The 25578-nt window shown below is 44.7% G+C and overlaps 1 protein-coding gene across 1 annotated transcript in view; it reads right to left on the bottom strand.

The window, feature by feature from the left end:
• The window catches only part of ROGDI (rogdi atypical leucine zipper), an 82214-nt gene extending 57229 nt beyond the window's left edge, over positions 1-24985 (bottom strand). The window contains exon 1 of the mRNA XM_082261835.1: positions 24865-24985. Coding sequence (XP_082117961.1) covers positions 24865-24912 — 48 coding nt within the window. The 5' untranslated portion in view covers positions 24913-24985. The remainder of the gene's footprint in view (positions 1-24864) is intronic.
• Positions 24986-25578: the final 593 nt, after the last annotated feature.

Below are 25578 nucleotides of genomic sequence, written 5' to 3'. Positions count from 1 at the left end.
GATTGGAGAGGAGTGTTCTATCCTCGTGAACAGAGTTTGCGTTTGTTTAGAGACCGATGTGAACCCTCCCATGTTCTCCAAGACATGCGAGTGCTATAAAAAGGTCAGGAAATAATTAAAATCAGCAGGTCTTCGGGAATGGGACATGTATATACGTTGTGTCAAAATAAGCATTTCTTGCAATAATCATGCTCCAGGTATCTTTAGGCATGGGATCGTTGCCAGTTATATGGCACTGCTTTGAAATAAGAAGCTTGCTTCCAGCCTGTGAGTGGACATGCCACAGGCAAGTAGATCCCTTGCGTCTAAACACTAGGAGTGCAGGCATTTTGGTCTCCCCCTACTGCAAGGGTCAGTTCTGACCACATACTGATTTTCTGCATGCACATTTTAACCACTTAAGCCCCGGAAGATTTTACCCCCTTCCTGACCAGGGCCTATTTTGCGATTCGGCACTGCGTGACTTTAACGGACAATTGCACGGCCGTGCAATGCTGTACCTAAACGAATTTGACGTCCATTTTTTTTCTACAAACAGAGCTTTCTTTTGGTGGTATTTGATCACCTGTGCGATTTTTTGATCACTATAAAACAAAAAAAACAAAAAAAAAAAAGCGTAAATTTTGCAAAAACAACAATATTTTTCACATTTTTTTTTATATGAAATTCCCAAAAAAAAAAAAAAAAAAAAATGTAAAAATCAAAATTTAACATTTTAGGCCAATTTGTTTTCTGCTACATATGTTTGGTTAAAAAAAAAAAAATTGCAAAAAGCGTATTTTGATTGGTTTGCGCAAAAGAAGTTATTGCGTTTACCAACTAAGGGAAAGATTGTCATTTTTGTTGTTTTTTTTTTTTTAACGAGTAATGGCGGCGATCTGAGATTTTTTTTGCAGGACTGCGACATTGCGGCGGACAGATCGGAACCTTGACTGACATTTTTGACACTTTTGGGGTTACCAGTGACATTACTGCAGTAATCAGTGCTATACATATGCACTGTTACTGTAAAAATGACACTGGCAGTGAAGGAGCTAACTTTATTGGAGAGGGAGGGGTTAAGTGTGTCCCTAGGGGCGTGATTCTAACTGTGATTGGCTGTGGCTACTAGTGTAAGAACAGAGATCAACGGTCCTAAATAGCAGAACCGTTTGATCTCCATTCTTACATTAGCCTTTGTTTACATTAGCCGCCTGCCTTTCTTCCGGTGTAACGGAAGATCGCGAGTGCCCGGCGGACATCGGGTCCGCCGGGCACACGTGCGGAAGAGTCCGTGACCACGCGGGAGCACGCCTCCGGCGGCGCGCGCGCTTGCTCCCTAGAACCTCACAGGCTAGCGACGCACGGGGGGTCCGTGACCACGCGGGAGCGTGCCTCCGGCGGCGCGCGCTCGCTCCCTAGACCCTCACAGGCTAGCGACGCAGCCCTACGTCGCTTTGCCTGTGAGGGGCTGACTGTTAAGGAGTTTTACTGCATTTTTTTTTTTTTTATGCATTTTCCCCTTCTTTTTTTCCTTATCCCATTTGAGAACATGTGTTCCATTTTTTATGCGGTTTACCGCGTTCCATACAGAAAAAAAAAAAAAGAATTAACATGTTCTACTTTTGATGACTGCACTGGAACACACTGCACTGGTGTGAACTAGGGCCATTGGAATCCATGTTTTAACACTGTCCATGTGTTTCTGATGCAGAAAAAAAAAAACCCACACTGGACTGCATCTATCCTAAGTTTTCTTTTTTGTTTTAAACAAAAGTGGGCCTGTTATTAGCAATGAATGGTAAATCGTACACTTTTTAGTATTGGGTGAGTGGCTTCTGTTCACCAAGTGAAAAAAATTAGTACTAAGAATTTACAAAGCCATCCACAATGCTACCCCAGCTACATCACTAACCTAGTCTCAAAATACTGTCTAATCTATTCATCTTTAGACGATCCCTGAAAACCCTTCTCTTTTAAGAAGACTATGCTGCTTCTAACACTGATTTTACTTTCACCATTAGCCCCCCCCCCCCTCCAGTTATTACCTTTTGTTACCACTTGACCGAGCAGAGTAGGGCTGCCACGACGCGTCGACTACAAAAAATCGTCGACGTGCGTGAAAAGCGTCGACGCGTCAACGCGTGACGTCACACGCCCTCTGGCCGGCCGCCGCGCCGCTTGAAATTCCCCCGCCAGGCTCCGTCCACACCGATGTTGGAGACGAGGTGAACTCCAGCACCCCTGTACCCCGCCACAGCTTCTGCCGCAACGCCATCCTCCCCGATCACCCCCCAACTACTTAGAGATGTCACATGTGCGGCCCTACCGGCTTGTACTGTACTGTGGCGGCTTGTAATGGCCTGTTCTAGGTGGGAGGGCTTACTGGGGGGTCTGTACTGGGAGGGGGGCTTACTAAGTGGTCTGTACTAGGTGGGAGGGCTTACTGTGGGGTCTGTACTGGGAGGGGGGGGGCTTACTAAGTGGTCTGTACTAGGTGGGAGGGCTTACTGAGGGGTCTGTACTGGGAGGGGGGCTTACTAAGTGGTCTGTACTAGGTGGGAGGGCTTACTGTGGGGTCTGTACTGGGAGGGGGGGCTTACTAAGTGGTCTGTACTAGGTGGGAGGGCTTACTGAGGGGTCTGTACTGGGAGGGGGGGGCTTACTAAGTGGTCTGTACTAGGTGGGAGGGCTTACTGTGGGGGTCTGTACTGGGAGGGGGCTTACTGAGGGGTCTGTATTAATTACAGGATTAATTAGCTAATCAAAAAAACACTCAATTAAGCAAAAAAAATAAAATAAAAATAATCGTTAGATTAGTCGACAGACAAATTAATCATTAGTTGCAGCCCTAGAGCAGAGCACTCCGATTCCTCTTATACCAAAATTGTATTGTAACTAAAATGTATGCCTTTATTTTGTACAGCGCTGCACAAACTGTTGGCGCTATATAAATCCTGTACTGTATAATAATAAAAAAAAAAAAAAAAAAAAAAAAAAAAAAAAAAAAAGGGACCTCAAATTCATTGATCCCAGAAGTGCTGTTTTCTTGCAAACACACACACACACACACACACACACACACACACACACACACACACACACACACACACACACAGTGAGGGGGGGGGGGGGGGGGAGTATGTGATCCCCTACTGATTTTGTACATTTGCCCACTGACAAAGAAATTATCAATCTATAATTTTAATGGGTGGTTTATTTTAACAGTAAGAGACAGAAGAAGAAGAAGCAGAAGAACAAAAATATCCAGAAGAGCACATTTCAAAAAAGTTATAAATGGATTTGCATTTTAACTAGTGAAAGCCCTTCACAAAACATGGACTTAGTACTTGGTGGCAAAATCCTTGTTGGCAATCAGAGGTCAGACGTTTCTTGTAGTTGCCCATCAGATTTGTACACATCTCAGGAGGGATTTTCTCCCACTCCTCTCCAAGTCATTAGGTTTTGAGGCTGACATTTGGCAACTCGAACCTTCAGCTCCCTCCACGTATTTTCTATGGGATTAAGGTCTGGAGACTGGCAAGGCAACTCCAGGACCCCAATGTGCTTCTTCTTGAGCCACTCCTTTGTTGCCTTGGCCGTGTGTTTTGGATCATTTGTCATGCTGGAATACCCATCCACGACCAATTTTCAATGCCCTGGCTGAGGAAAGAAGGTTCTCACTCAAGATTTGACGGTACATGGCCCCGTCCATCATCGCTTTGATGCGGTGAAGTTGTATAGTCCCCGACTCCCCCGTAGCAGAAAAACAGCCCCAAAGCATAATTTTTCCACCATGTTTGACTGTGGGGGATGGTGTTTTTTGGGGGTCATAGGCAGCAGTTCTTCTCCAAACACGGCGAGTTCAGTTGATGACAAAGAGCTTGATTTTGTTGTCATCTGACCACAACATTTTCACCCAGCTCTCCTCTGAATGATTATTATTATATAGGATTTATATAGTGCCGACAGTTTACACAGCGCTTTATAACTTGAGGGTAGACAGTACAAATACAATACACTTTAATAAAGTAGGGCAGAGGGCCCTGCTCGTTAAAACTTACAATCTAAGAGGGAGGGTCAAGAGATACAAGAGGTATTAACTATGGGGATGGGCTGATGGCGAAAATAAAAGTACAATTAAAGAGGAAGTAAACCCTCCTCTGTAACTTATCTATAGGTAAGCATGTAACTTACCTATAGGTGCTGTAAATATCTCCTAAACATGTACCGTTTAGGAGATATTTACCTTACATGCAGCCAGTGACATCACTGGCGCATGCGCTCTAAAGGAACGGCCGCTGGTGCCATTCCTTCAGAGTCCCGTGACCGTCGGCTCCCGCGCACGGGAGTGACGTCACCGCGGCTCCGGCCAATCAGATGTGGTGAGTGAGCGGCACGGCGGTGGCTCGTTGTAAGGTAAGTATTTCATAATGAGCTAGTTTTCATAATGAGCTAGTATGCGATGCAAAATGAGTGGCGATTTATGCTCTGAGGAAGAGGGTCCTCCCTCGAAACGCGTAAGCCACATCAGGTTTTGAGGACGCCATCACGCTATCCAGCAGTAGAGAAGTGTCCTGGAAGCGAGCGGTGCCCATTTCCTATATGCTTGTTCATATGCTACGTTTGTGAGTATATTGTACGCTACCCTTCTTTGATTTTAATAAACTTTTAAGTGGTAATGCACAAGGTCAGTGCGCCCTTTTGTTGTTTTCTTGTAGTGCCTTTTGGATACCCTTGGTCCTGAGGGGGGCAGCAAGACCACTTCATTTGTGTCATAAAACCACCTAGAAGATCCACCTTCCTGCATACCACTTGAGCGCAGGAGAGATATTGTTGTTTTTTGGTGATCTATATAAGCTGTGGGGTGGAGAAGAGGGGTGAAGGTGAGTGAGTTTGAGAAGAGAGGACACAACTGTCAGCAGGAGTGGTAAAGAGCACATGTTACAAAGTGTGAAAAGAGCTGAATAGAGAGACCGGGTCACCTGCTGCCTGTTTGGTGCTTGTCATTGTCGTTTGCTGTGTATGCTCCCTGAATGCAACCGTTGAAGTGCAGAGCTGGAAGTGCATATCACTTGTAGAAAGAATCACTTAAGAAGCCTTAAGGAACGGTGCTCTGGAACGTGCTCCCCCAGTAACGTGCTGACCCCTTAACCGCTTGCCGACCGACGCACGACTATTTAAGGCGGCGGTCAGCCCCTCACAGGCAAAGCGACGTAGGCCTACATCGCTAGCATGTGAGGCTCTAGGGAGGGAGCGAGCGCCGCCGGAGGCGCTCTCCCGCGTGGTCACGGACTCTCCCGCATGTGTGCCCGGCGGACCCAATGTCCGCCGGGCACTCGCGATCGTCCGTTACACCGGGAGAAAGGCAGGCGGCTAATGTAAACAAAGCCACCTGTCATTCTCCCCTGTGTAAGAATGGGGATCATACAGTTCTACTATGTAGGACCGTTGATCACTGTTCTTACACATCAAGCCACATCCAATTACAGTTAGAAACACGCCCCTAGGGACACACATAACCCCTCCCTCTCAAAAAAGTTAACCCCTTCACTGCCAGTGTCATTTTACAGTAACAGTGCATATGTATAGCACTGATTACTGTAGTAATGTCACTGGTAACCCCAAAAGTGTCAAAAATGTCAGTCAAGGGTCCGATCTGTCCGCCGCAATCCCGCAAAAAAAAAAAAAAAAAAACGCAGATCGCCGCCATTACGCGTTTAATAAAAATGAATAAATAAAAACAAAAATCTTTCCCTTTGTTAGTAAAAACGCAATAACTTTTGCGCAAACCAATCAAAATACGCTTTTTGCGATTTTTTTTACCAAACATATGGTAAAAAAAAAAAAAAAATTGGCCTAAAATGTTAAAAAAATTTTGATTTTTACATTTTTTTGGGGGGAATTTCATATAAAAAAATGTGAAAAATATTGTTATTTTTGCAAAATTGACGCTTTTTGTTTATAGCGCATGATCAACAAAAAAAAAAAAAAAAAAAAAAAAAAAAAAAAAACCACACAGGTGATCAAATACCACCAAAAGAAAGCTCTGTTTGTGGGGAAAAAAAGGATGTCAAATTCGTTTAGGTACAGCGTCGCACGACCGCGCAATTGTCCGTCTAAGTCACGCAGTGCCGAATCGCAAAATAGGCCCTGGTCAGGAAGGGGGGTAAAATCTTCCGGGGCTTAAGTGGTTAAGGATGCACTAAATTTATACTGGTATAAGGGTGGGGTGGAAATACTTTTTATTAATCATGAGTGGATATAAGGATTCATAACAATCAGAGTGGACCTTTCACTTCTAAAGTCAGACTGTTAAGAGGCAAGAATTGCTATAAAGATAAGGTATGCTCATAAAACATGGTAAGACACTTCAGAACCACAAAAATCATGGCAATGCACACATAGCAACAGATGGAAAAGGCCACATACTGAAAAGCACAGATACATAGAGAGAATAAACCGGTTCCAGTTAAGGGTGGATGTCTTTCAGCAGCTTACACATACCATTCAGGATTTCATTAGAAAAATTCCGATGAGCCTGTACATGTGCTTTCTTGAGCAGGGGGACCTTGCGGGCGCTGCAGGATTTCAGTCCTTCACAGCGTAGTCTGTTACCAATTGTTTTCTTAGTCACTATGGTCCCAGCTGCCTTGAGATCATTGACAAGATTCTCCCATGTGGTTCTAGGCTGATTTCTCACCATTCTCATGATCAATGAAACTCCACGAAGTGAGATCTTGCATGGAGCTCGAACCGAGGGGGATTGACAGTTATTTAGGGTTTCTTCAATTTGCGAATAATCGCATCAACTATTGTCACCCTCTCCCCTAGCTGCTTGGCAATGGTCTTGTAGCCCATTGTAGCCTTATGTAGGTCTACAATCTTGTTCCTGACAGCTCTTTAGTCTTGGCCATGATGGAGAGATTGGAATCCGATTGATTTCTTCTGTGGACAGATGTCTTTTATACAGGTAATAAGAGGAGATTAGGAGCACTCCCTTTAAGCCCATGTTCACATTGGTCCGATCTGAGGCAATTGTACGGTCCGAATCGGTGCAATGCCGCACCAAAATGCAAAAGTAGTTTCTGTACTACTTTTGGCAATTTGTGGGGGCGATTGCTATAAACAGTTGTGCAAGAACCAGCACAGATGTCTGAAAATGCCCCTGAAGTGGGACTGAAATGCTGGCTTGAAATCGCGCGAGTTCATTTCAAAATGGTCCCAGTGTGAACCTGGGCTAAGAGAGAGTGCTCCTAATGTCAGCTCATTACCTGTATAGAGCAGGGCTTGACAAATTTGCCTGAAATCTAGGAGCCAGCTAAAAAAGTTAGGAGCCAGTTTTTTTTTTTTTTTTTTTTTAAACTAACCAAGCTTTATATTATTTAAAAAAAAAAAAAAAAAAAAAAAAAAAAAAACTGATACTAAATTTACACATAAATACGACTAGAACCCCGCTCTCCTCTATAGGGCAATCGGATGGAAACAGACAATCTGTCTGTTTCCATCCGATGCCATCTGATCCGATCCACGGGATGGATAGAAAATAGAACCACCATCCGTCTGTTTTTGGCGGACAGGATCAGATGGCAGCAGATTACCGCTCCATAGGAGACTGAAGGGTCCGATCAGGTCTGCCTGAAAAACTGACAGGTGGACCTGATCAGACAGCCCGTGTGAAAGGGGCCTTCGGCTGTGTGGCTATGGCATGGCAGGGAGATGATAAAAAAAAAATATTATATTATATTATAATATATATCACACATATACATACACATACATACACACACACACTTCAATTAAAAAAAAGAAAAATTATATTGTTATTATTTTTTTTTTAAATAATTTAAAAAATAAATAAATAATTAATGACCACACTCCCTGTCCACTTACCTTTAAGCAAAGGTAAGTGGACAGGGAGATGAAGCCTTCAAAAACTTCCCTCTCATCTCCTCTTGGGAAGGAGCTGGGCAGGTATTGAGAACAGGCAGTGGAAACAAGTCATTAGTGACTGCTTGTGAAACTCCCGGCCACCACAAGAGGGCGCCAGTTCCCCGTTGGAAGCCTCTCTCATCTCACAGAAGGCGGCCGAAAAGCCGGGGCCTCAATTTTCGGACGGCGCGGTAGTCTGTGCACTCAGGGAGGAGGTGGGGTGGTGCAAAAGTGACAGACACCTCCTGCAGGGCACCCCAGGCAGCTAATTCTAGTCACCAATGCGACCTGGCGCCCGGGGTTTGTCGAGCCCTGGTATAGAGGACACCTGGGAGACAGAAATCTTGCTGATTGATTGGGGGGGGGGGGGGGGGCGATCAAATACTTATTTCACTCATTAAAATGCAAACCAATTTAGATGCATTTTTTTTGGATATTTTGGTTATTCTGTCTCTCGCTGGTAAAATAAACCTACCATTAATATTATAGACTGATAATTTTTGTCAGTTGGCAAATGTACAAAATCAGCAGGGGATCACATACTTCCGCCCCCCCCCTTACTGTATACACACACACACACCTCTTGTGCTTCCTCATATTATTTTAAACTAGGCAGCTTAGATCATCCAGTTTATGGCTTACCAGGAGTATTGTGGGTGTTTCAAATCACTAGAAACTACAGAGGGTTTAAAGCGGAGTTCCACACAAAAGTGGAACTTCTGCTCATCTGCTTCCTCACCCCCCCCGATGCCACATTTGCCACCTTTCAAGAGGGAGGGCAAATGGTACCTGATATTCACAGGTATGCTTCCCCACTCCCGTGAGACAGTGCTGCAGCGCTGTCCCTCGGAAGTTCGGCCCCCTCCTCCTTCCCCCGCTGCGGAGCCAATTAGAATGCGCATGCGCAGTAGGGAACCGGCTGTAAAGCCAAAAGGCTTCACTGCCAGTTTCCCTTTGAACCAATGGCGGCGGCTGCACCCCGCAGCCGATTCAAAAGTCAGCTGGGGTGCTGACATTGCGGGCTCCCTGGACAGGTAAGGGTCCTTTCACACAGCGCGGTCCGTTCTCTGCTCAGCAGGGGGGAATCGATCCGCCGATCCCCGCTAAGCAGGCGGATGAGAGCTCCGTCTCCGCTCTGTGTGCGGAGACAGAGCTGTCAGATCCCCGCTGTCCTCTATGGGGGAATCGGATGAGAAAGGACCACCTGTCCGTTCTAATCCAATCTGCTGGACGGATGGAAAATAGGGTTTCCATCCGTCCGTATTTCACGGATAGGATTGGAAGCGGATAGCAGCGGGTGTCTCCGCTGACCCATAGGGATGCATTGAGCATCCGGTCCGCCTGAAAAACTGACAGGTCGATCTGATAGTTAGTGTGAAAGAACCCCAAGTGTCTGTTATATTAAAAGTCAGCAGCTACAGTATTTGTAGCTGCAGACTTTTTTTTTTTTTTTTTCCTCTCCAGCTGGAACACCGCTTTAAGTTTTTCCTTTTAATCCCCAAATTAGGAAGGAATATATTTGATCCCAATAGGGAACAGAAGTACACCCACCAGGCTCAGAAGTATGGTAACCACAACACAGCCTCTGAAAAAAAAGACAGCCTGAAATTGAAATGTATTAAGCACATGCTATCATTAACTTACAAAAGCAAAGAAGCGACGAACAAAGAGGAGCAAATGCAAAAACACTGTTCAATAAAGAGGTCAAATAAATACCAAAATGCTGAAAATATAGTAAAAAAAAAAAAAAAAAAAAAAAAAAAAAACACACACACACCACGCATGTCCTTGATACCCGCATGAACTAGGCCTGTGGGGAATGCTGATGTACATATTTGGAGTAGCTCAGTCCCAAATATAGCTCTTTATCGGTTTTACCAATTGTCTACATTGCAAACTGAGTTGCATTTCCAGTGAACTTGTATCGTTGGAGGATAGGAAGATTGTGACAAAAAGGAGGAAGTTGGTTTCCTTTACAGTTGAAAAAAGTTTATTCCTGAAATGGTAAAATAACAAAAAAAAAAACAAACAAAAAAACACACACACACACACACACACACACACACACACACACACACACACACACACACACACACAAGCCAAAAGCGGGGCAGCCGGCCACAAGTGCAAAGATACAAGAAAGCATCCATAGAATAACTTAAAGGGAAAATTACATATTTTTTTATGAAGTGAAGCCCCATCTTCCACAGATGAATTTGATTTATAAACTGATTTTGTTTTATTTGTACAATATCTTTATTTACTATAATGGGCATCTACGAGACAAACTGGTTCTAAAGTCAGGTTTTTTGTTTAATCTTAATCCATACTATGCATTAAGACAAAAGCCTTCTGAGTGCAGCGCCCCCCTCATACTTACCTGAGCCCCATCTCTATCCAGCGATGTTGCACGAGAGATTGGGCTGTGTGGGGCTCTCCCTCCTGATTGGCAGAGACAGCAGTGGGCTCCCACTGCTGTCAGTCAGTGAGCCAATGAGGAGAGAGAGGAGGTGGGGCCAAGCTGCAGTGTATCTAATTGGACACAGGGGAGCTGTGACTCAGCTCGGGTGCCCCATAGCAAATTGCTTGCTGTGGGGGCACCCAACAGGAGGGAGGGGCCAGGAGTGTCGGCAAGAGACCTATGAAGAGGAGGATCTGGGCTGCCAAATAAAAGGAGGTGAAGAAAGGAACTTTAGTATTACTTAAATTTTCTAAGGGCTCTTTCACACGGACATTCCGCATGTCTGTAAATCACCCCATCCGTTTGCGGGTGATATACGGACATAATGAATGTCTATGGGATTGCGGATGTCAGCAGATGACCATCCGCTGACATGCGATTTTCGTCCTTTCAGTTCTGTTCCATTTTTTGGAACGGAACAGAACCCTATTTTTCTTCCGTTTAAAAAAGGGAAAGGATGCAAAATCGGATGTCAGCGGTGTCATCCGCTGACATCCGCAATGCCCATAGACTTACATTATGTCTGTATATCATCCGCAAACGGATGGGATGATATGCGGACATACGGAGCGGATGACACAAGTGTCATCCGTGTCGGAAAAAAAAAAAAACGCCAGATCGCAATATGGTCCACTCCGTGTGAAAGAGCCCTAAAGCTTGCTAGGCTTTCTGAGGAGAAAGCCCAGCACTGCCTTTGTGACTAGAAGCATTCTGTGTATACGTTACTATTCCAGACAGTGCCATCTCTCATAGCAGGAGACGTAGAATGTAAAAAGCCAATAAAATCATTGTTTTATTAATTTTAGACAACACGCTGAAAAAAAGTTGCAGAGAAAATAAAAAACAAAAATAGCAACTTTATTGGAAGTTACGATGAAGATGCTTTTACTGCTTTGCTCATAGAAAAAACATCATATACAGATAAAAAAAAAATAAAAAAAAAAAAAAGATATGTAAAAAATAAAATAAAAATTATATTATATTATAGTGTGTGTGTGTGTGTGTGTGTGTGTGTGTGTGTGTGTGTGTGTGTGTATTATATGCAAGGCCGATATGCACTTTCCCCGATATATCGGTATCGGCCCCAGAACTGGCTGATATTGCCAATTTTTGTGACATCATTCTGCCTTCTTAATTCTCGCCTTGGACAGCCTCGTCTGGAGTCTGGACTAGTCTTGGGGGGAGTGTATCACAGCCATACACCCACCCACAGCAGCCCGGTGCCAGCCAGCCACCCACTTCCACAGGCCCTGTACCAGCCAGCCACTACAGGGTGCCAGACAGCCACCCACCCACAGCCCCTGTACCAGCCAGCCACCCACCCACCACAGGGCGCCAGCCAGCAAGCATTAAATAAAAATTAACATGTTCAGTGCCAGATTTGTGTCAAAAATTGTCTTTATTTTTCAAAACTTTAAAATTAACAAAATATCGCCCCATACCGATACCTTTTGACCAAAATATTGGGATCAGTCCTGAAAAAAACATATTTGTCTATCCCTAAATTGTTTTATATATATATATATATATATATATATATATATATATATATATAAAATCTCTATAAAAATATATATAAATAAATATGCACACACACACACACACACACACACACACGATAGGACAACTTCAAGCCATTATCTTTAAGAGAAGAAAAACATCCACAGATTACAGCAACTGTCTCTGAGCAGAAAGGATGACTATCATGGAATACATCTATAGAGTCCTATGATTAATGTAACGGTTCAAAATGCCGGTGTATAGGAGACAAAAAACACAGAATAAAATAAAATGAAATGAATTGGGAATCTTTCCTGTATTCTAATGTTTGCTTCTTAAAGAGAATGGTTTTGTGAGATCATTAAAATTAGTGGGTTTGGTCCCACTATAAATCATTTTACTGCCTCCTTGTAACATCCTTTGTGAACTCCTAAACCGCTCCTTTTTCTCTTCACTTATATTTGTTTGAAACAAGGAGTGCACATTAGTTGCTGTCATGTGCACCACTCTGTCTATACAGTCCATCTTGGGAACAAGCAAGAGGGTGGCTATATTTGTTTTGTTTAGCCCAAAACGAGGGGAAAAGAATAATAAAAATTTATATTATATATATTATATATATATATATATATATATATATATATATATATATATATATATATATATATAGTGTGACAGGAAGTCAGGTAAATCTGTCAATGTAGTCACAGACAGGAGATACATTTCCACCTGGTTTAGAAAAATTCCCCAATTACTATAGGGTGTCAGCTGAAAAGGTAGCCAGGACGGCTTAAGGAAGTTGAAAGGCCTTCAGCTGTTCGGAATGAGGAAGTTAAGGCCTCTATAAAATTTGTCCAAAGGAAGTCTAAGGATTGCTGCCTCCTGACGCTGTGGGAGCTGGGGAGAGGAGGACAGTCAGATGGGTGCCCCCTGAAGCTGTGTGAGCATGGGGAAGACCTCCTGGAGCGATGTGTGCTGAGGAGGGTAAAAAAGTGTGAAGACTTCTCAAGGTGAGAAAATTAACTATTTTTATGTGAAGAGTGTGAAGAGAAAAACCAATGGATGTATCTATGTGAAAGGAAAGTCCAATGAACATGTTCTGTGGAAAGAGAAAAAGGGACATTCTCTATGTGAAGAGATAATAAATGGACTATTGATAGTCTGCTGTATGATCAGCCAAGTCTGCCCAACAGTAGGTTGGGGACAGACTCCTTAAGGTAGGTTCCTGTGTGTGAGAAGGTAGCCGCCCACAGTGGCAAGGATTTAATTTGGGTTTTATTTTATTTTGGATGTTTTTGACGCTTGCAATGGTGTGATTTACCCTGGCAGAATTTAGGATTTCTTGGCCATTTTCCCAAGAATATGAATGAGAAACTTTCCTTTAACTCATGGTTAGGGTTTGGCTGGAGCCATTTATTATCAAACGGTTTACTCTTTTTAAATCATAATGACAACAGAAACTCCCCAAATGACCCTGTTCAAAAGTTTACACACCCTGGTTATTTTGGCCTGATAACATGCACACAAAGGGGTTTGAATGGCTATTAAAAGGTAACCATCCTCACCTGTGATCTGTTTGCTTGTAATTAGTGTGTATATAAAAGGTCAATGAGTTTCTGGACTCCTGACAGACCCTTGCATCTTTCATCCAGTGCTGCACTGACGTTTCTGGATTCTGAGTCATGGGGAAAGCAAAAGACTTGTCAAAGGATTTGCTGGAAAGGGTATTTGAACTGTATAAAACAGGAAAAGGGATATAAAAAGATATCCAAGGAATTGAGAATGCCAATCAGCAGTGTTCAAACTCTAATCAAGAAGTGGAAAATGAGGGGTTCTGTTGAAACCAAACCACGGTCAGGTAAAACCAACTAAAATTTCAGCCACAACTGCCAGGAAAATTGTTTGCGATGCAAAGAAAAACCCACAAATAACTTGAGGTGAAATACAGGACTCTCTGTGGTGTGGTGTGGCTGTTCCAAGATGCACAATAAGGAGGCACTTGAAGAAAGATGGGCTGCATGGTCGAGTCATCAGAAGAAAGTCATTACTACACAAATGCCACAAAATATCCCGCTTACAATACGCCAAACAGCACAGAGACAAGCCTAAAACCTTCTGGCACAAATTCATTTGGAGTGATGAGACCAAAATTTAGCTTCTTGGCCACAACCATGAATGCTGAGAGGAGTCAACAAGGCCTATGATGAAAGGTACACCATCCCTACTGTGAAACACGGAGGTGGATCGCTGAAGTTTTGGGGATGTGTGAGCTACAAAGACACCGGAAATTTGGTCAGAATTGATGGCAAGATGAATGCAGGATGTTATCAAAAAATACTGGAGGAAAATTTGCATTCATCAGCCCGGAAGCTGCACATGGGATGTCCTTGGATATTCCAACATGACAATGATCCTAAACACAAGGCCAAGCCGGCCTGTCATTGACTACAGCAGAATAAAGTGAAGGTTCTGGAGTGGCCATCTCAGTCTCCTGACCTCAATATCATTGAGCCACTCTGGGGAGATCTCAAACATGCCGTTCATGCAAGACAGCCCAAGAATTTACAGGAACTGGAGGCTTTGTGCCAGGAAGAACGGGCAGCTTTACCATCTGAGAAGATAAAAGAGCCTCATACACAAATACCACTAAAGACTTCAAGCTGTCATTGATGTTAAAGGGGGCAATACACGGTATTAAGAACTGGGGTGTGTAAACTTTTGATCAGGGTCATTTGTGTAGCTTCTGTTATTATAATGATTTAAAAAGAGAAAACACAGTTGATTGATAATAAATGGCTTCAGCCAAACACTAACCAATGAGTGAAAGAAAAGATTGTGTCATCATTCATATTCTCTGAAAAATGGCCAAGAAATCCTAAATTCTGCCAGGGTATGTAAACTTATGAGCACAACTGTATATGCCACGAGTAGTATTCTGGGTGGAGACCATAGAAGGGGACAATTTTATCGCGTGGTCCTTACTCCAGGGAGAACTCTGATTTGACTTTCATCTACAGCAAACCCTGGTGTAGACGGTAGGATTCCAGTCCAGAAACAAAGATGCTATTGAAGTTTATAGGTCAGACATATAATTCACCATAAAATGTAAAATTGCACGGATAATTTCATCTGGATTTTAACCACTTCAATACCGGGCACTTTTACCCTCTGCCGACCCAGGCCAATTTTCAGCGCTGTCACACTTTGAATGACAATTGCACGGTTATGCAACACTGTGCCCAAACATTGTTTATCATTTTGTTCACACATCTAGAGTTTGCTTTTGGTGGTATTTAATCGCCACTGTGTTTTTTAACTCCTCACACAAAAAAAAAATAAAATAATTTTTTTGGTTATAAAAGTTTGCAAATAAATAATTGTTCTTCATAAAATAAATGTCACATTTTTTTGAATTTTTTTTTTTTACATATGGTCACCAGTGCAGTACAGCGTTGTCATAACTGGTGTGGCAGTGATCAGGGAAACTAACTGGTGACAGCACAAAAAAAAAAAAAAAAAAAAAAAAAAATAGAATTTCATTTGTTTTTTTTTTTTTTTGTTTTTCTTAAGCACAAAGAAAAAAGTAAATTGAAATTCTATTTTTTAGATTTTTAAGCACAATGTGACCAGAGCAATAAAATGTTATAGTAACATTGTACTACTCTGGGGAAGTTGAGGAGTTTTTATGGCCCTGTCCGTACTACTATGTGATCACACTGACCAATCACATTTAGTAGCACCGTTGTACATATTGGATGGCATCAAAGGAAGCCATCCATTGTGTACAACTGTCACGTCCCCTGCTGTGATTGGTCACGGCAGTCCCCTGCTACCGGCAGCGAGCCTGTACTTTGATCAATCATCAGCTGTGTCCGGTGGAAGCAGAGATTGTGCCAGCCCCAGGTCATATGACATCCACTCAGATTGATGAGAGGCCTGTCCAGCTGTCCTATTGTAATAGGCAAACTATATATTATATACACACACACACACACACACACACAGTGCCTTGCGAAAGTATTCGGCCCTCTTGAACTTTGACCTTTTGCCACATTTCAGGCTTCAAACATAAAGATATAAAACTAATTTTTTGTTAAGAATCAACAACAAGTGTGACACAATCATGAAGTGGAACGAAATTTTTGGGATATTTCAAACCTTAACAAATAAAAAAACTGAAAAATTGGGCGTGCAAAATTATTCAGCCCCTTTACTTTCAGTGCAGCAAACTCTCTCCAGAAGGTCAGTGAGGATCTCTGAATGATCCAATGTTGACCTAAATGACTAATGATGATAAATATAATCCACCTGTGTGTAATCAAGTCTCCATATAAATGCACCTGCACTGTGATAGTCTCAGAGGTCCGTTTAAAGTGCAGAGAGCATCATGAAGAACAAGGAACACACCAGGCAGGTCCGAGATATTGTTGTGGAGAAGTTTAAAGCCGGATTTGGATACAAAAAGATTTCCCAAGCTTTAAACATCCCAAGGAGCACTGTGCAAGCGATAATATTGAAAGACCACACCAGGTGCCCCTCCTGTCAGCTAAGAACAGGAAACTGAGGCTACAATTTGCACAGGTTCAACAACATTGATCAATAGAAGATTGGAAAAAAACGGTGCCTGATCTGAGGAGTCTTGGTTTCAGCTGTGACATTCAGATGTTAGGGTCAGAATTTGGCGCAAACATGAAGCATGGATCCATCCTGTCTTGTATCAATGGTTCAGGCATGCAATAACTTTTCAGGTTTATTTTGAACCCCATAACGGGTTTTTAAATTTTGACATGATGTGACATGATGTGATAACATATTGGATCTCTTTTATATACAATTGGTGTGGTACCAAGTAAAGCTGCACAATTAATCGCTTAATGATTGCGATCCCGATTCGACCTGCAGTTTTGTTTTTTTTTTTTTTATTTAAAACTTTTTTTTGTTTTCTTTGCATTTTTACACTTTTGATATACATTTAAAACGCTCACACTGAAAAAAAAAAAAAAAAAGAAAAGAAATTATTAGTGGTGCACCGAAATTTCGGCCGAAAACGGGTCATATATTTTGAAAATTAATGGCCACCGCAGCAGCAGCTTTCACTTTAACTTATATGGTGCGTGACCGGCCGCGGCCAGCTCCCGAGACCTGCCATTTGTACCTCCTCTCCGGCCCTGTGCTAGACTGGTTGTAGAATCGCCAGCCACCTAGCGTTTAGCAACCATGGACATCACGGTCCCGAGAGAAAAGCGAGGCCTAAAAGAGGACCTATTTATTTTATTGGCTTGTAGTTTTTCATTCCAGATTCTTTAAATTTAAGTCTAATATTAATAAAATGGTAGAAAAAACTATTTTAAAATCATTTGGGGGAAAAAAAAAAAAAAGAAGGTCATTTTTGGTTTTCGGCCAAGGGCATCCTGAATTTTAATTTCGGTGCATCTATATATATATATATATATACATATACATACATATACATACATACACACACATACACACACTGTATATACATTTAATTTATAAATTAACTTTTAAATGCTTTGTCCCATTGCTGACAGCTGTAGTGAAAACAAAAAAGTTTGGTGTCAGAAATTGGTATCAGCAAGTACAAAAAAATAAAAAAAAAATAAAAGTCTAATACAACTTGATGGTAATATTTTTTTTTTTTTTTACTGATTTCTTTGCACATGACATTATTTTTCATTACATTTTTTTTTTTTTTTTTTTTATTTGATTGGAGCAAAGAGTATTAGGTCTTGGAAAAAAAATTGTGATTCTCATCTTATCCAGAATCGTGCAGCTCTACTGTTTAGATATCCAATTAGAGGTGCTTTTTGGTAGAACTAAACCCAGAACAGGTTAGAACCTCATGCAGCAGCCTGCCAAACTCGCCAACCAAACGTGGCATCCTCAGCGGCTGGCACATCCGGACCTGGGAGAGGATTTCCTGTATTTTTGCTAGTGTCCAATCACCAGAAGGAGGCAGCATAACCCTATCTTAATAAAGTGAAGATACCTGGAATGTACGATAAAGAAAGGTCCCTGCCTAATACATTAGTCACTGGTCATATACAAAATCAAAACACAGGTCATTTATTTTTTCAGGGTTTGTTCATAAAGGAAAATAAAATCCATATGACTAGTTGGGTAGAGGGCACCCTCTGACTTTACTTACCTTACCTACTAATGTCCACCTCTGGTACTTCTTGGTACGGGGTATATGTTCACGCTCACCATGCCCTCCCATAGTGCCATGTCAGTGCCTGAGCAACCAATGGAAGCTCAACAGTGTTGTCCCATGGGGTACAGGGGCATACCAGGAGTGCTGAATGGGATCCACTGTTTGTCTGCATCCAACACAGGGCAAACAAAGCCTTAGACTCAATTCACACCTATGCAGTTTGCTTTCGAGCCATTTCAGCAGTGTGTTCATGGTTTTACACTTTTTTTGGGCCAATTTATTATTGGGCAGATAAAAAAAAATAAATAAAAACCTGCACTATATGCCTTTCTGCAGCTTTTTCACTGATGTCCATTACCAAAAAAAAAAACCCATTATGATCACGTCTAAAAACTGTTGTATTAGAGAAAAAAAAAAAAAAAATGGCTACAAGATGCTAGATCAGCCCGATCACTGCGGCTAGCTCTGGTCTCGTAGGAGCTGTTACAGACTTCTATTTCTTACACCACCACGAGAGCAAGACTTCAATATACACCAATGCAGCACATGGCTAGTATGGAAACAGCAAGTCTTAGGTGTTAGCTGGAGATATGAAAGAGCAATGAAATATCTCTGGATGAAGGGATTCTGGGTCGTTGTGTACTTCCATTACACGCCCCAGTGATCACCACACATACAGAAGGCGTATGGTGAATAGCTGTAATCTTCTACCATATGCCTACTATTGAATTAATGCACAAGTCCATACACCAATTCTACACTATCTGCAGGCTAAGGATTGCAGCACCTATTTAAAGGGGTATTAAACTTCACTTTTTAATTTATACCTAGAGGTAAGCCTGTAATAAGACTTAGCTGTAGGTACAGTAAATGGCTCCTAAACATGCACCGTTTAGGACACGTGTCAAACATACGGTCCACCAGGCCAAATCCTGCACTCTGTGCATAGTGCACCTCTAAATTCTGCATAGTACATATCCTCTAAACTCTGCATGTGGTGCACGCCTCAACCCTGCGCTCTGTGCATAGTACACCTCCTCTAAACTCTCTTGTGGTGCACGCTTCAACCCTGCACTCTGCATAGTACACCTTCTCTAAACTCTGCATGTGGTGCACGCTTCAACCCTGCACTCTGCATAGTACACCTCCTGTAAACTCTGCATGTGATGCACGCTTCAACCCTGCGCTCTGTGCATAGTACACCTCCTCTAAACTCTCATGTGGCGCACGCTTCAACCCTGCATAGTACACCTTCTCTAAACTCTGCATGTGGTGCACGCTTCAACCCTGCACTTTGTGCACAGTACACCTCCTCTAAACTCTCATGTGGTGCACGCTTCACTCTGCATAGTACACCTCCTGTAAACTCTGCATGTGATGCACGCTTCAACCCTGCGTTCTGTGCATAGTACACCTCCTCCAAACTCTGCATGTGATGCACGCTTCAACCCTGCGCTCTGTGCATAGTACACCTCCTCTAAACTCTGCATGGGTGCATGTCTCAACCCTGCACTCTGTACATAGGGCACCCATGAAATGTCACTCAATACATCGCGCACCCCTGAACCCTGGACACACACTCCTGGTATTTATTGCTCCTTTAAGATCCTACCACTGGTAAAGTAACTTGGTGGCCACACCCACCGTTCAATGGGGTTTGGAATTGGGGGGGGGGGGGGGGCATGGTTGAGTTCCTGCACCTATTCTCTGCCAAAAAAAAGCCCTGGATAAATTTTAGATTGTTTTACAGATGCAACCGGGCGCTTTGAGGAAAACCATAATGCAGATGCAGCTTGCAAGGAAATGGAGTTTGCCACCCCAGGTTTAGGAGATTTTTACCTTAAAAGCAGCCAGTGAAATCATTGGCGCATGTGCACCCAATGGACAACATGCCGTTGTGGCCGTGGCTCCTGCATGCCAGTCTCTGTCAGAGTCTTCCCACTTGCATCAGGGTCCTTAACACAGCACTCCTTACATCAGGGTCCCCAACACAGCACTCCTTACATCAGGGTCCCCATTAGAGGTGGAGACTGAGTTGGAGGACACCCAATTGACTCCATCAAGTTCTCCCAGGCAGAAAAGGACAAATTCCAGGTGACCACAATGCCCCCGCTTCTGGTAATTGTGTCCTGGTGCACTGTGCCAGATCAGGACTTGCTGTTTGAGTAGAATACATAAATTCATGGTCCTGTAGCAGCTGGCAAATTTTCTTTGCTCCTGCCCTCTCACCTTGCAACTTGATAAAAAAAAGTTGCAATGTTGCACTCTAGTTACCTGGGCAAATGAGACTGAGGAAATGCCTCCTACAGCCTGCAGCAGACTGATGACAACATCGCAACTTGGCCAAAGTCAGTGGACTGGTGCTCATAGACTGCATTTTAATGGGAAAAGGTGGAGGTATTATTGGAGGTGCAGTTACAGTAGTCAGAAATGGATTAATGCAAGTTACTTTAATGTAAATTTGTCATGATGGTCATTACCCAGCACAGCCAAAGCACACCACCATTCCTGCAGACTAACACTGCCTGACTTGGAGAATTCTGCCAAGTCCAGAACAGCCTCCTATTGTGCTCTTCTACGGAATCACCATAATACGCAAGAGCAAGACCACAGCCACCTCAGCTGCAACTGATTAAAGCTGATAAAGAGAAGCAGATGCTGAAATTCCATACCTATACAAACAAAGTGCTTCAAGGTACGAGTGTCAGAATTCCATTGTAGGAATCCAAGATCATGCAGAAAAAAAGGCAATCCAGACAATACAGTTTTGCTTTCAGAATCCGAGGAAGAACTGCACCCTTATCTAATTAATGTGCAGAAAAGAGCAAGAATGTCCCCATCTAAATAACATTTTAAAAGGAGAATTGTAACTAACAAAGACATAACTAAATAAAATGGAAGAATAGCTCAAGTAACCAACTTCCAAAACCATGGAATATGAATTATTCGAAACCTAAAAGGAAGGCCGATCCCAGAGCTGAAATCGCCAAGTCCAAGCAAAGTTTATGGAGACACTAGAAGATAAGCATGGATTCCGGAAAGGCTGAGGAACTAGGTTGACATCAGAGCTAGATTCGCCAAGGCAACACAATTTCTGGAGACACAAAGAACTGGTGAGGAATAATGTCCCTCTAATCCAGGGACGTCACTCAATTTCACTGCAGACCGCATCAGCAGTATAGTTGCCCTCAAAGGACCAGCTGTATCTGGGGTGCGCTACGCACAGTGTGCAGGGCTCGGGGGGTGCGCTACGCACAGTGTGCAGGGCTCAGGGGGGTGCGCTACGCACAGTGTGCAGGGCTCAGGGGGGGGGGGGCGCTACGCACAGTGTGCAGGGCTCAGGGGGGGGGCGCTACGCACAGTGTGCAGGGCTCAGGGGGGGGGGGCGCTACGCACAGTGTGCAGGGCTCAGGGGGGTGCGCTACGCACAGTGTGCAGGGCTCAGGGGGGTGCGCTACGCACAGTGTGCAGGGCTCAGGGGGGTGCGCTACGCACAGTGTGCAGGGCTCAGGGGGGGGGGGCGCTACGCACAGTGTGCAGGGCTCAGGGGGGGGGGGGCGCTACGCACAGTGTGCAGGGCTCAGGGGGGGGGGGGGCGCTACGCACAGTGTGCAGGGCTCAGGGGGGGGGGGGGCGCTACGCACAGTGTGCAGGGCTCAGGGGGGGGGGGGCGCTACGCACAGTGTGCAGGGCTCAGGGGGGGGGGCGCTACGCACAGTGTGCAGGGCTCGGAGGGGGGGGCGCTACGCACAGTGGGCAGGGCTCGGAGGGGGGGGGGGGCGCTACGCACAGTGGGCAGGGCTCGGAGGGGGGGGGGGCGCTACGCACAGTGGGCAGGGCTCGGAGGGGGGGGGGGCGCTACGCACAGTGGGCAGGGCTCGGAGGGGGGCGCTACGCACAGTGTGCAGGGCTCAGTGGGGGGGGGCTACGCACAGTGTGCAGGGCTCAGTGGGGGGGGGGCTACGCACAGTGTGCAGGGCTCAGTGGGGGGGGGCTACGCACAGTGTGCAGGGCTCAGTGGGGGGGGCTACGCACAGTGTGCAGGGCTCAGTGGGGGGGGGGGCTACGCACAGTGTGCAGGGCTCATCACAGCACATACAGAATGCGGTAACCCTCCCATCAGAGTACATGCAATGGGGTAACCTTCATGCCCACCAGCACAGTACATACAATGAGTAACCCCTCCCCATCACAGTATCCTCCCCTATCACCTATCATCCCAGGATATATAATGGCGTATTATCCCTATCATCACAGTACATAGACTGAGGGGCCCTCCTCCATCTCATGACCCCACCCTGGTCGGTGACTCACCAGCACTCCCCTCTCCACATTGCTAGCCGCAGCAGCTGCTGTCGCCATCCTGAGCTAACCAGGTCACAGCTAGAGGAATAATGTCCTTCTAAGCCAGGGACGTTACTCAATTTTATCGTAGACCGCATCAGCAGTATATACAGTTGCCCTCAAAGGTCAAGCTGTATTGAGGGTGCCCTACGCACAGCGTGCAGGGCTCGGCGGGGTGCGCTACGCACAGCGTGCAGGGCTCGGCGGGGTGCGCTACGCACAGCGTGCAACACTGACCCCCCCCCCCCACCTCCACTTAACCCAGCTCTGGTAAATTACCTAGTTAGTATCGCCCTGTGTGGGGGCGGCTCTCTCTACTACCCGTGTATTTGGCTCAGTTCTACCTCCCTTTGTAGGCAGTGCACAGGGAGGCAGAGAGCTGTCCCCCCTGTGAAGAATCTATTAAATCCCGGACACAAAGTAAAGCTGTTCCTTGTAAATACAGAAGGCTCCTGTGTTAACATGTGACAGCGGGAGCAGAGGATGAGACTGGAGGTGGCAGAATGGCGAGTTCCTCCATGTTCCAGCTGCAAAACAGAGGGATGGCCACATGGCAAGGCCTGGCGGGTCAGATTTGGCCAATGGGCCTGGTGTGACATATTGTAGGTGCTCCAAGCTCAAATAAATTGCTACAAAGTCTGGTATGTTCTTAGGTATGGTTCAAAAACATGTTTCTGCACAATGTCTCTAGAAAAGAAGAAGATCAAGTGGTGAACTATACTACAAGAGGATCTTGAAGACCTGCTGTACAGACATGGTCACCAAAGAAGTGCAACAGATTTAATGAAACAAAAATTGTGCCTGTTGGAAGGAATATTAAAAGAGTAAATTGCCAATTCTTGGCCACATCACAAAAAACCTCAGCTGGAGAGGAGCAAAGCAAGAACATGGTGGATGACATCCAATAAATTGACAGGCTGCCATGGTGCAAAGCAAGACAAGGACAAATGGAAAGCAATGGTAGAAGAAGGGTTGTGGTTTTGAAGGACACCAAAGAGGACAAGCTGTCATGGTAAAAGGAGAAGCTTGGATTTTGATCATGCTTTTTATTTTATGATTGCTTTAACTATAAAATGGACACAAATTTCATCAGTGACTGTCACACCCCTCATCCTTCCACCTTCAAAGTCATTTAAAAAGTCACGACACTGCTTCTCTGTGTAATCAATTGCTACCTCGGAAATTTAGCACATACTCTGCATACATTTGAAAAGAAACAAATGATCAGCGCACTCAAATTATTATCAGTCGGAGTATTTTACAACACTGGTTGAACTAATCAGTCATATAATCAAATGGCTTCCAAAGAACCCCCAATTTATTAGCAATACCAAAACATTCACCTGGATCACTCTGATCACTTTCAGCAGAGGAATGCAAACAAGAATTGAATGTAATGGCTTCAGAATAGATCACTTAGTGTACAAGCAAGATTGGAACGTTCCACCCCCCCCCCAACCCAATAGCTTTCACCTTAGAGGCTGCAAAATAGGGGAAAGGCAATCCAAATGGTAAATAATTGCAGGATTCGATCAGAATATCAAATCAAAGTTATGTAATGATCTGATCAATATGTGTAGGTCATCTAGCACAGTACATAGCATGGGATAACATTCCCCCCCCCCCCAATCATCACAGTACATACAATGGGATAATCCCCCCCCCCTCACAGTACATACAATGGGATATTCCCCCCAATCATCACAGTACATACAATGGGATAATCCCCCCCCCTCACAGTACATACAATGGGATAATCCCCCCAATCATCACAGTACATACAATGGGGTAACCCCCCCCCATCACCGTACATGCAATGGGGTAACCCCCCCCTCCCCATCACAGTACATGCAATGGGGTGACCCCCCCCCTCCCCATCACAGTACATGCAATGGGGTGACCCCCCATCACAGTACATGCAATGGGGTGACCCCCCTCCCCATCACAGTACATGCAATGGGGTGAACCCCCCTCCCCATCACAGTACATGCAATGGGGTAACCCCCCCTCCCCATCACAGTACATGCAATGGGGTAACCCCCCTCCCCATCACAGTACATGCAATGGGGTGACCCCCCTCCCCATCACAGTACATGCAATGGGGTAACCCCCCCCCTCCCCATCACAGTACATGCAATGGGGTGACCCCCCTCCCCATCACAGTACATGCAATGGGGTGACCCCCCTCCCCATCACAGTACATGCAATGGGGTGACCCCCCTCCCCATCACAGTACATGCAATGGGGTGAACCCCCCTCCCCATCACAGTACATGCAATGGGGTGAACCCCCCTCCCCATCACAGTACATGAAATGAGTAATCCCTCCCCATCACAGTATCCTCCCTATTACCTATCATCACAGGACATACAAGGGGTATCCTCCCTATGATCACAGTACACAGACTAAGGGGGGGGGGGATCCCCTCCATCTCAATTACATGCCTCCTCCTCCTCTCGGGTCGGTGACTCACCAGCACTCCCCTCTCCACACTGCTAGCCGCAGCAGCTGCTGTCGCCATCCTGAGCTAACCAGGTCACAGCTAGACGATGCAGCCACTATGCAACCAACCACGGCTCCGCCCCGCTCCTCCCAGTGGATAGATTAAACCCCACCCCCCGGCACGATTGGTCCATTCCCTTGTCATTACTCTCCAGTGTCTCCTAGCTGGGGAACTCCGCAGGCGGACATTGGGCGCGTGTTCTGCTGAGCTCTCTGGCCACACCCAACCAGCCGTAAAGGGCTGTGATTGGCCGGCTGGAATACCTTCACAACCCTCACGATACAATGTAACATTAGATGTTATCTGCTGCATTCCATGCCAGGTGGGGCAGATCATGGCCGGATCGGTGAACTACAAGAGCCAGCATGACCCTAATAGGCAGAACAGAGCTGGAATTAATGGTTGAGGCTTTGGGAATACAATGGCAGCCTCGTTTTCCAATGTAAGAGAAGAATGAGATATAATCCAGATGAGATGAACTGGCTGCAATACAGAACTTGTTTTCCTTTATCTAGAATAGAATTTCATTGTAATGTGTTACAATGAGAAGAGAATATTTATTTTATCTGCACCTAATGACCCTGCCAGTAATTCCCTTCCTGCCATAGGGTGACAACACTCTCTGTACTGGATGTGTGGGGGAGACGTGTTGTCACCCTATGGCCAGGACTACACAACACCTCC

This window comes from Pelophylax lessonae (assembly GCF_965119305.1).
Source record: "Pelophylax lessonae genome assembly, chromosome: 6".
In the NCBI taxonomy this organism is placed as follows: Eukaryota; Metazoa; Chordata; class Amphibia; order Anura; family Ranidae; genus Pelophylax; species Pelophylax lessonae.
The sequence above is the reverse complement of the archived record's forward strand: the minus strand, read 5'-3'. Positions and strand labels throughout refer to the sequence as shown.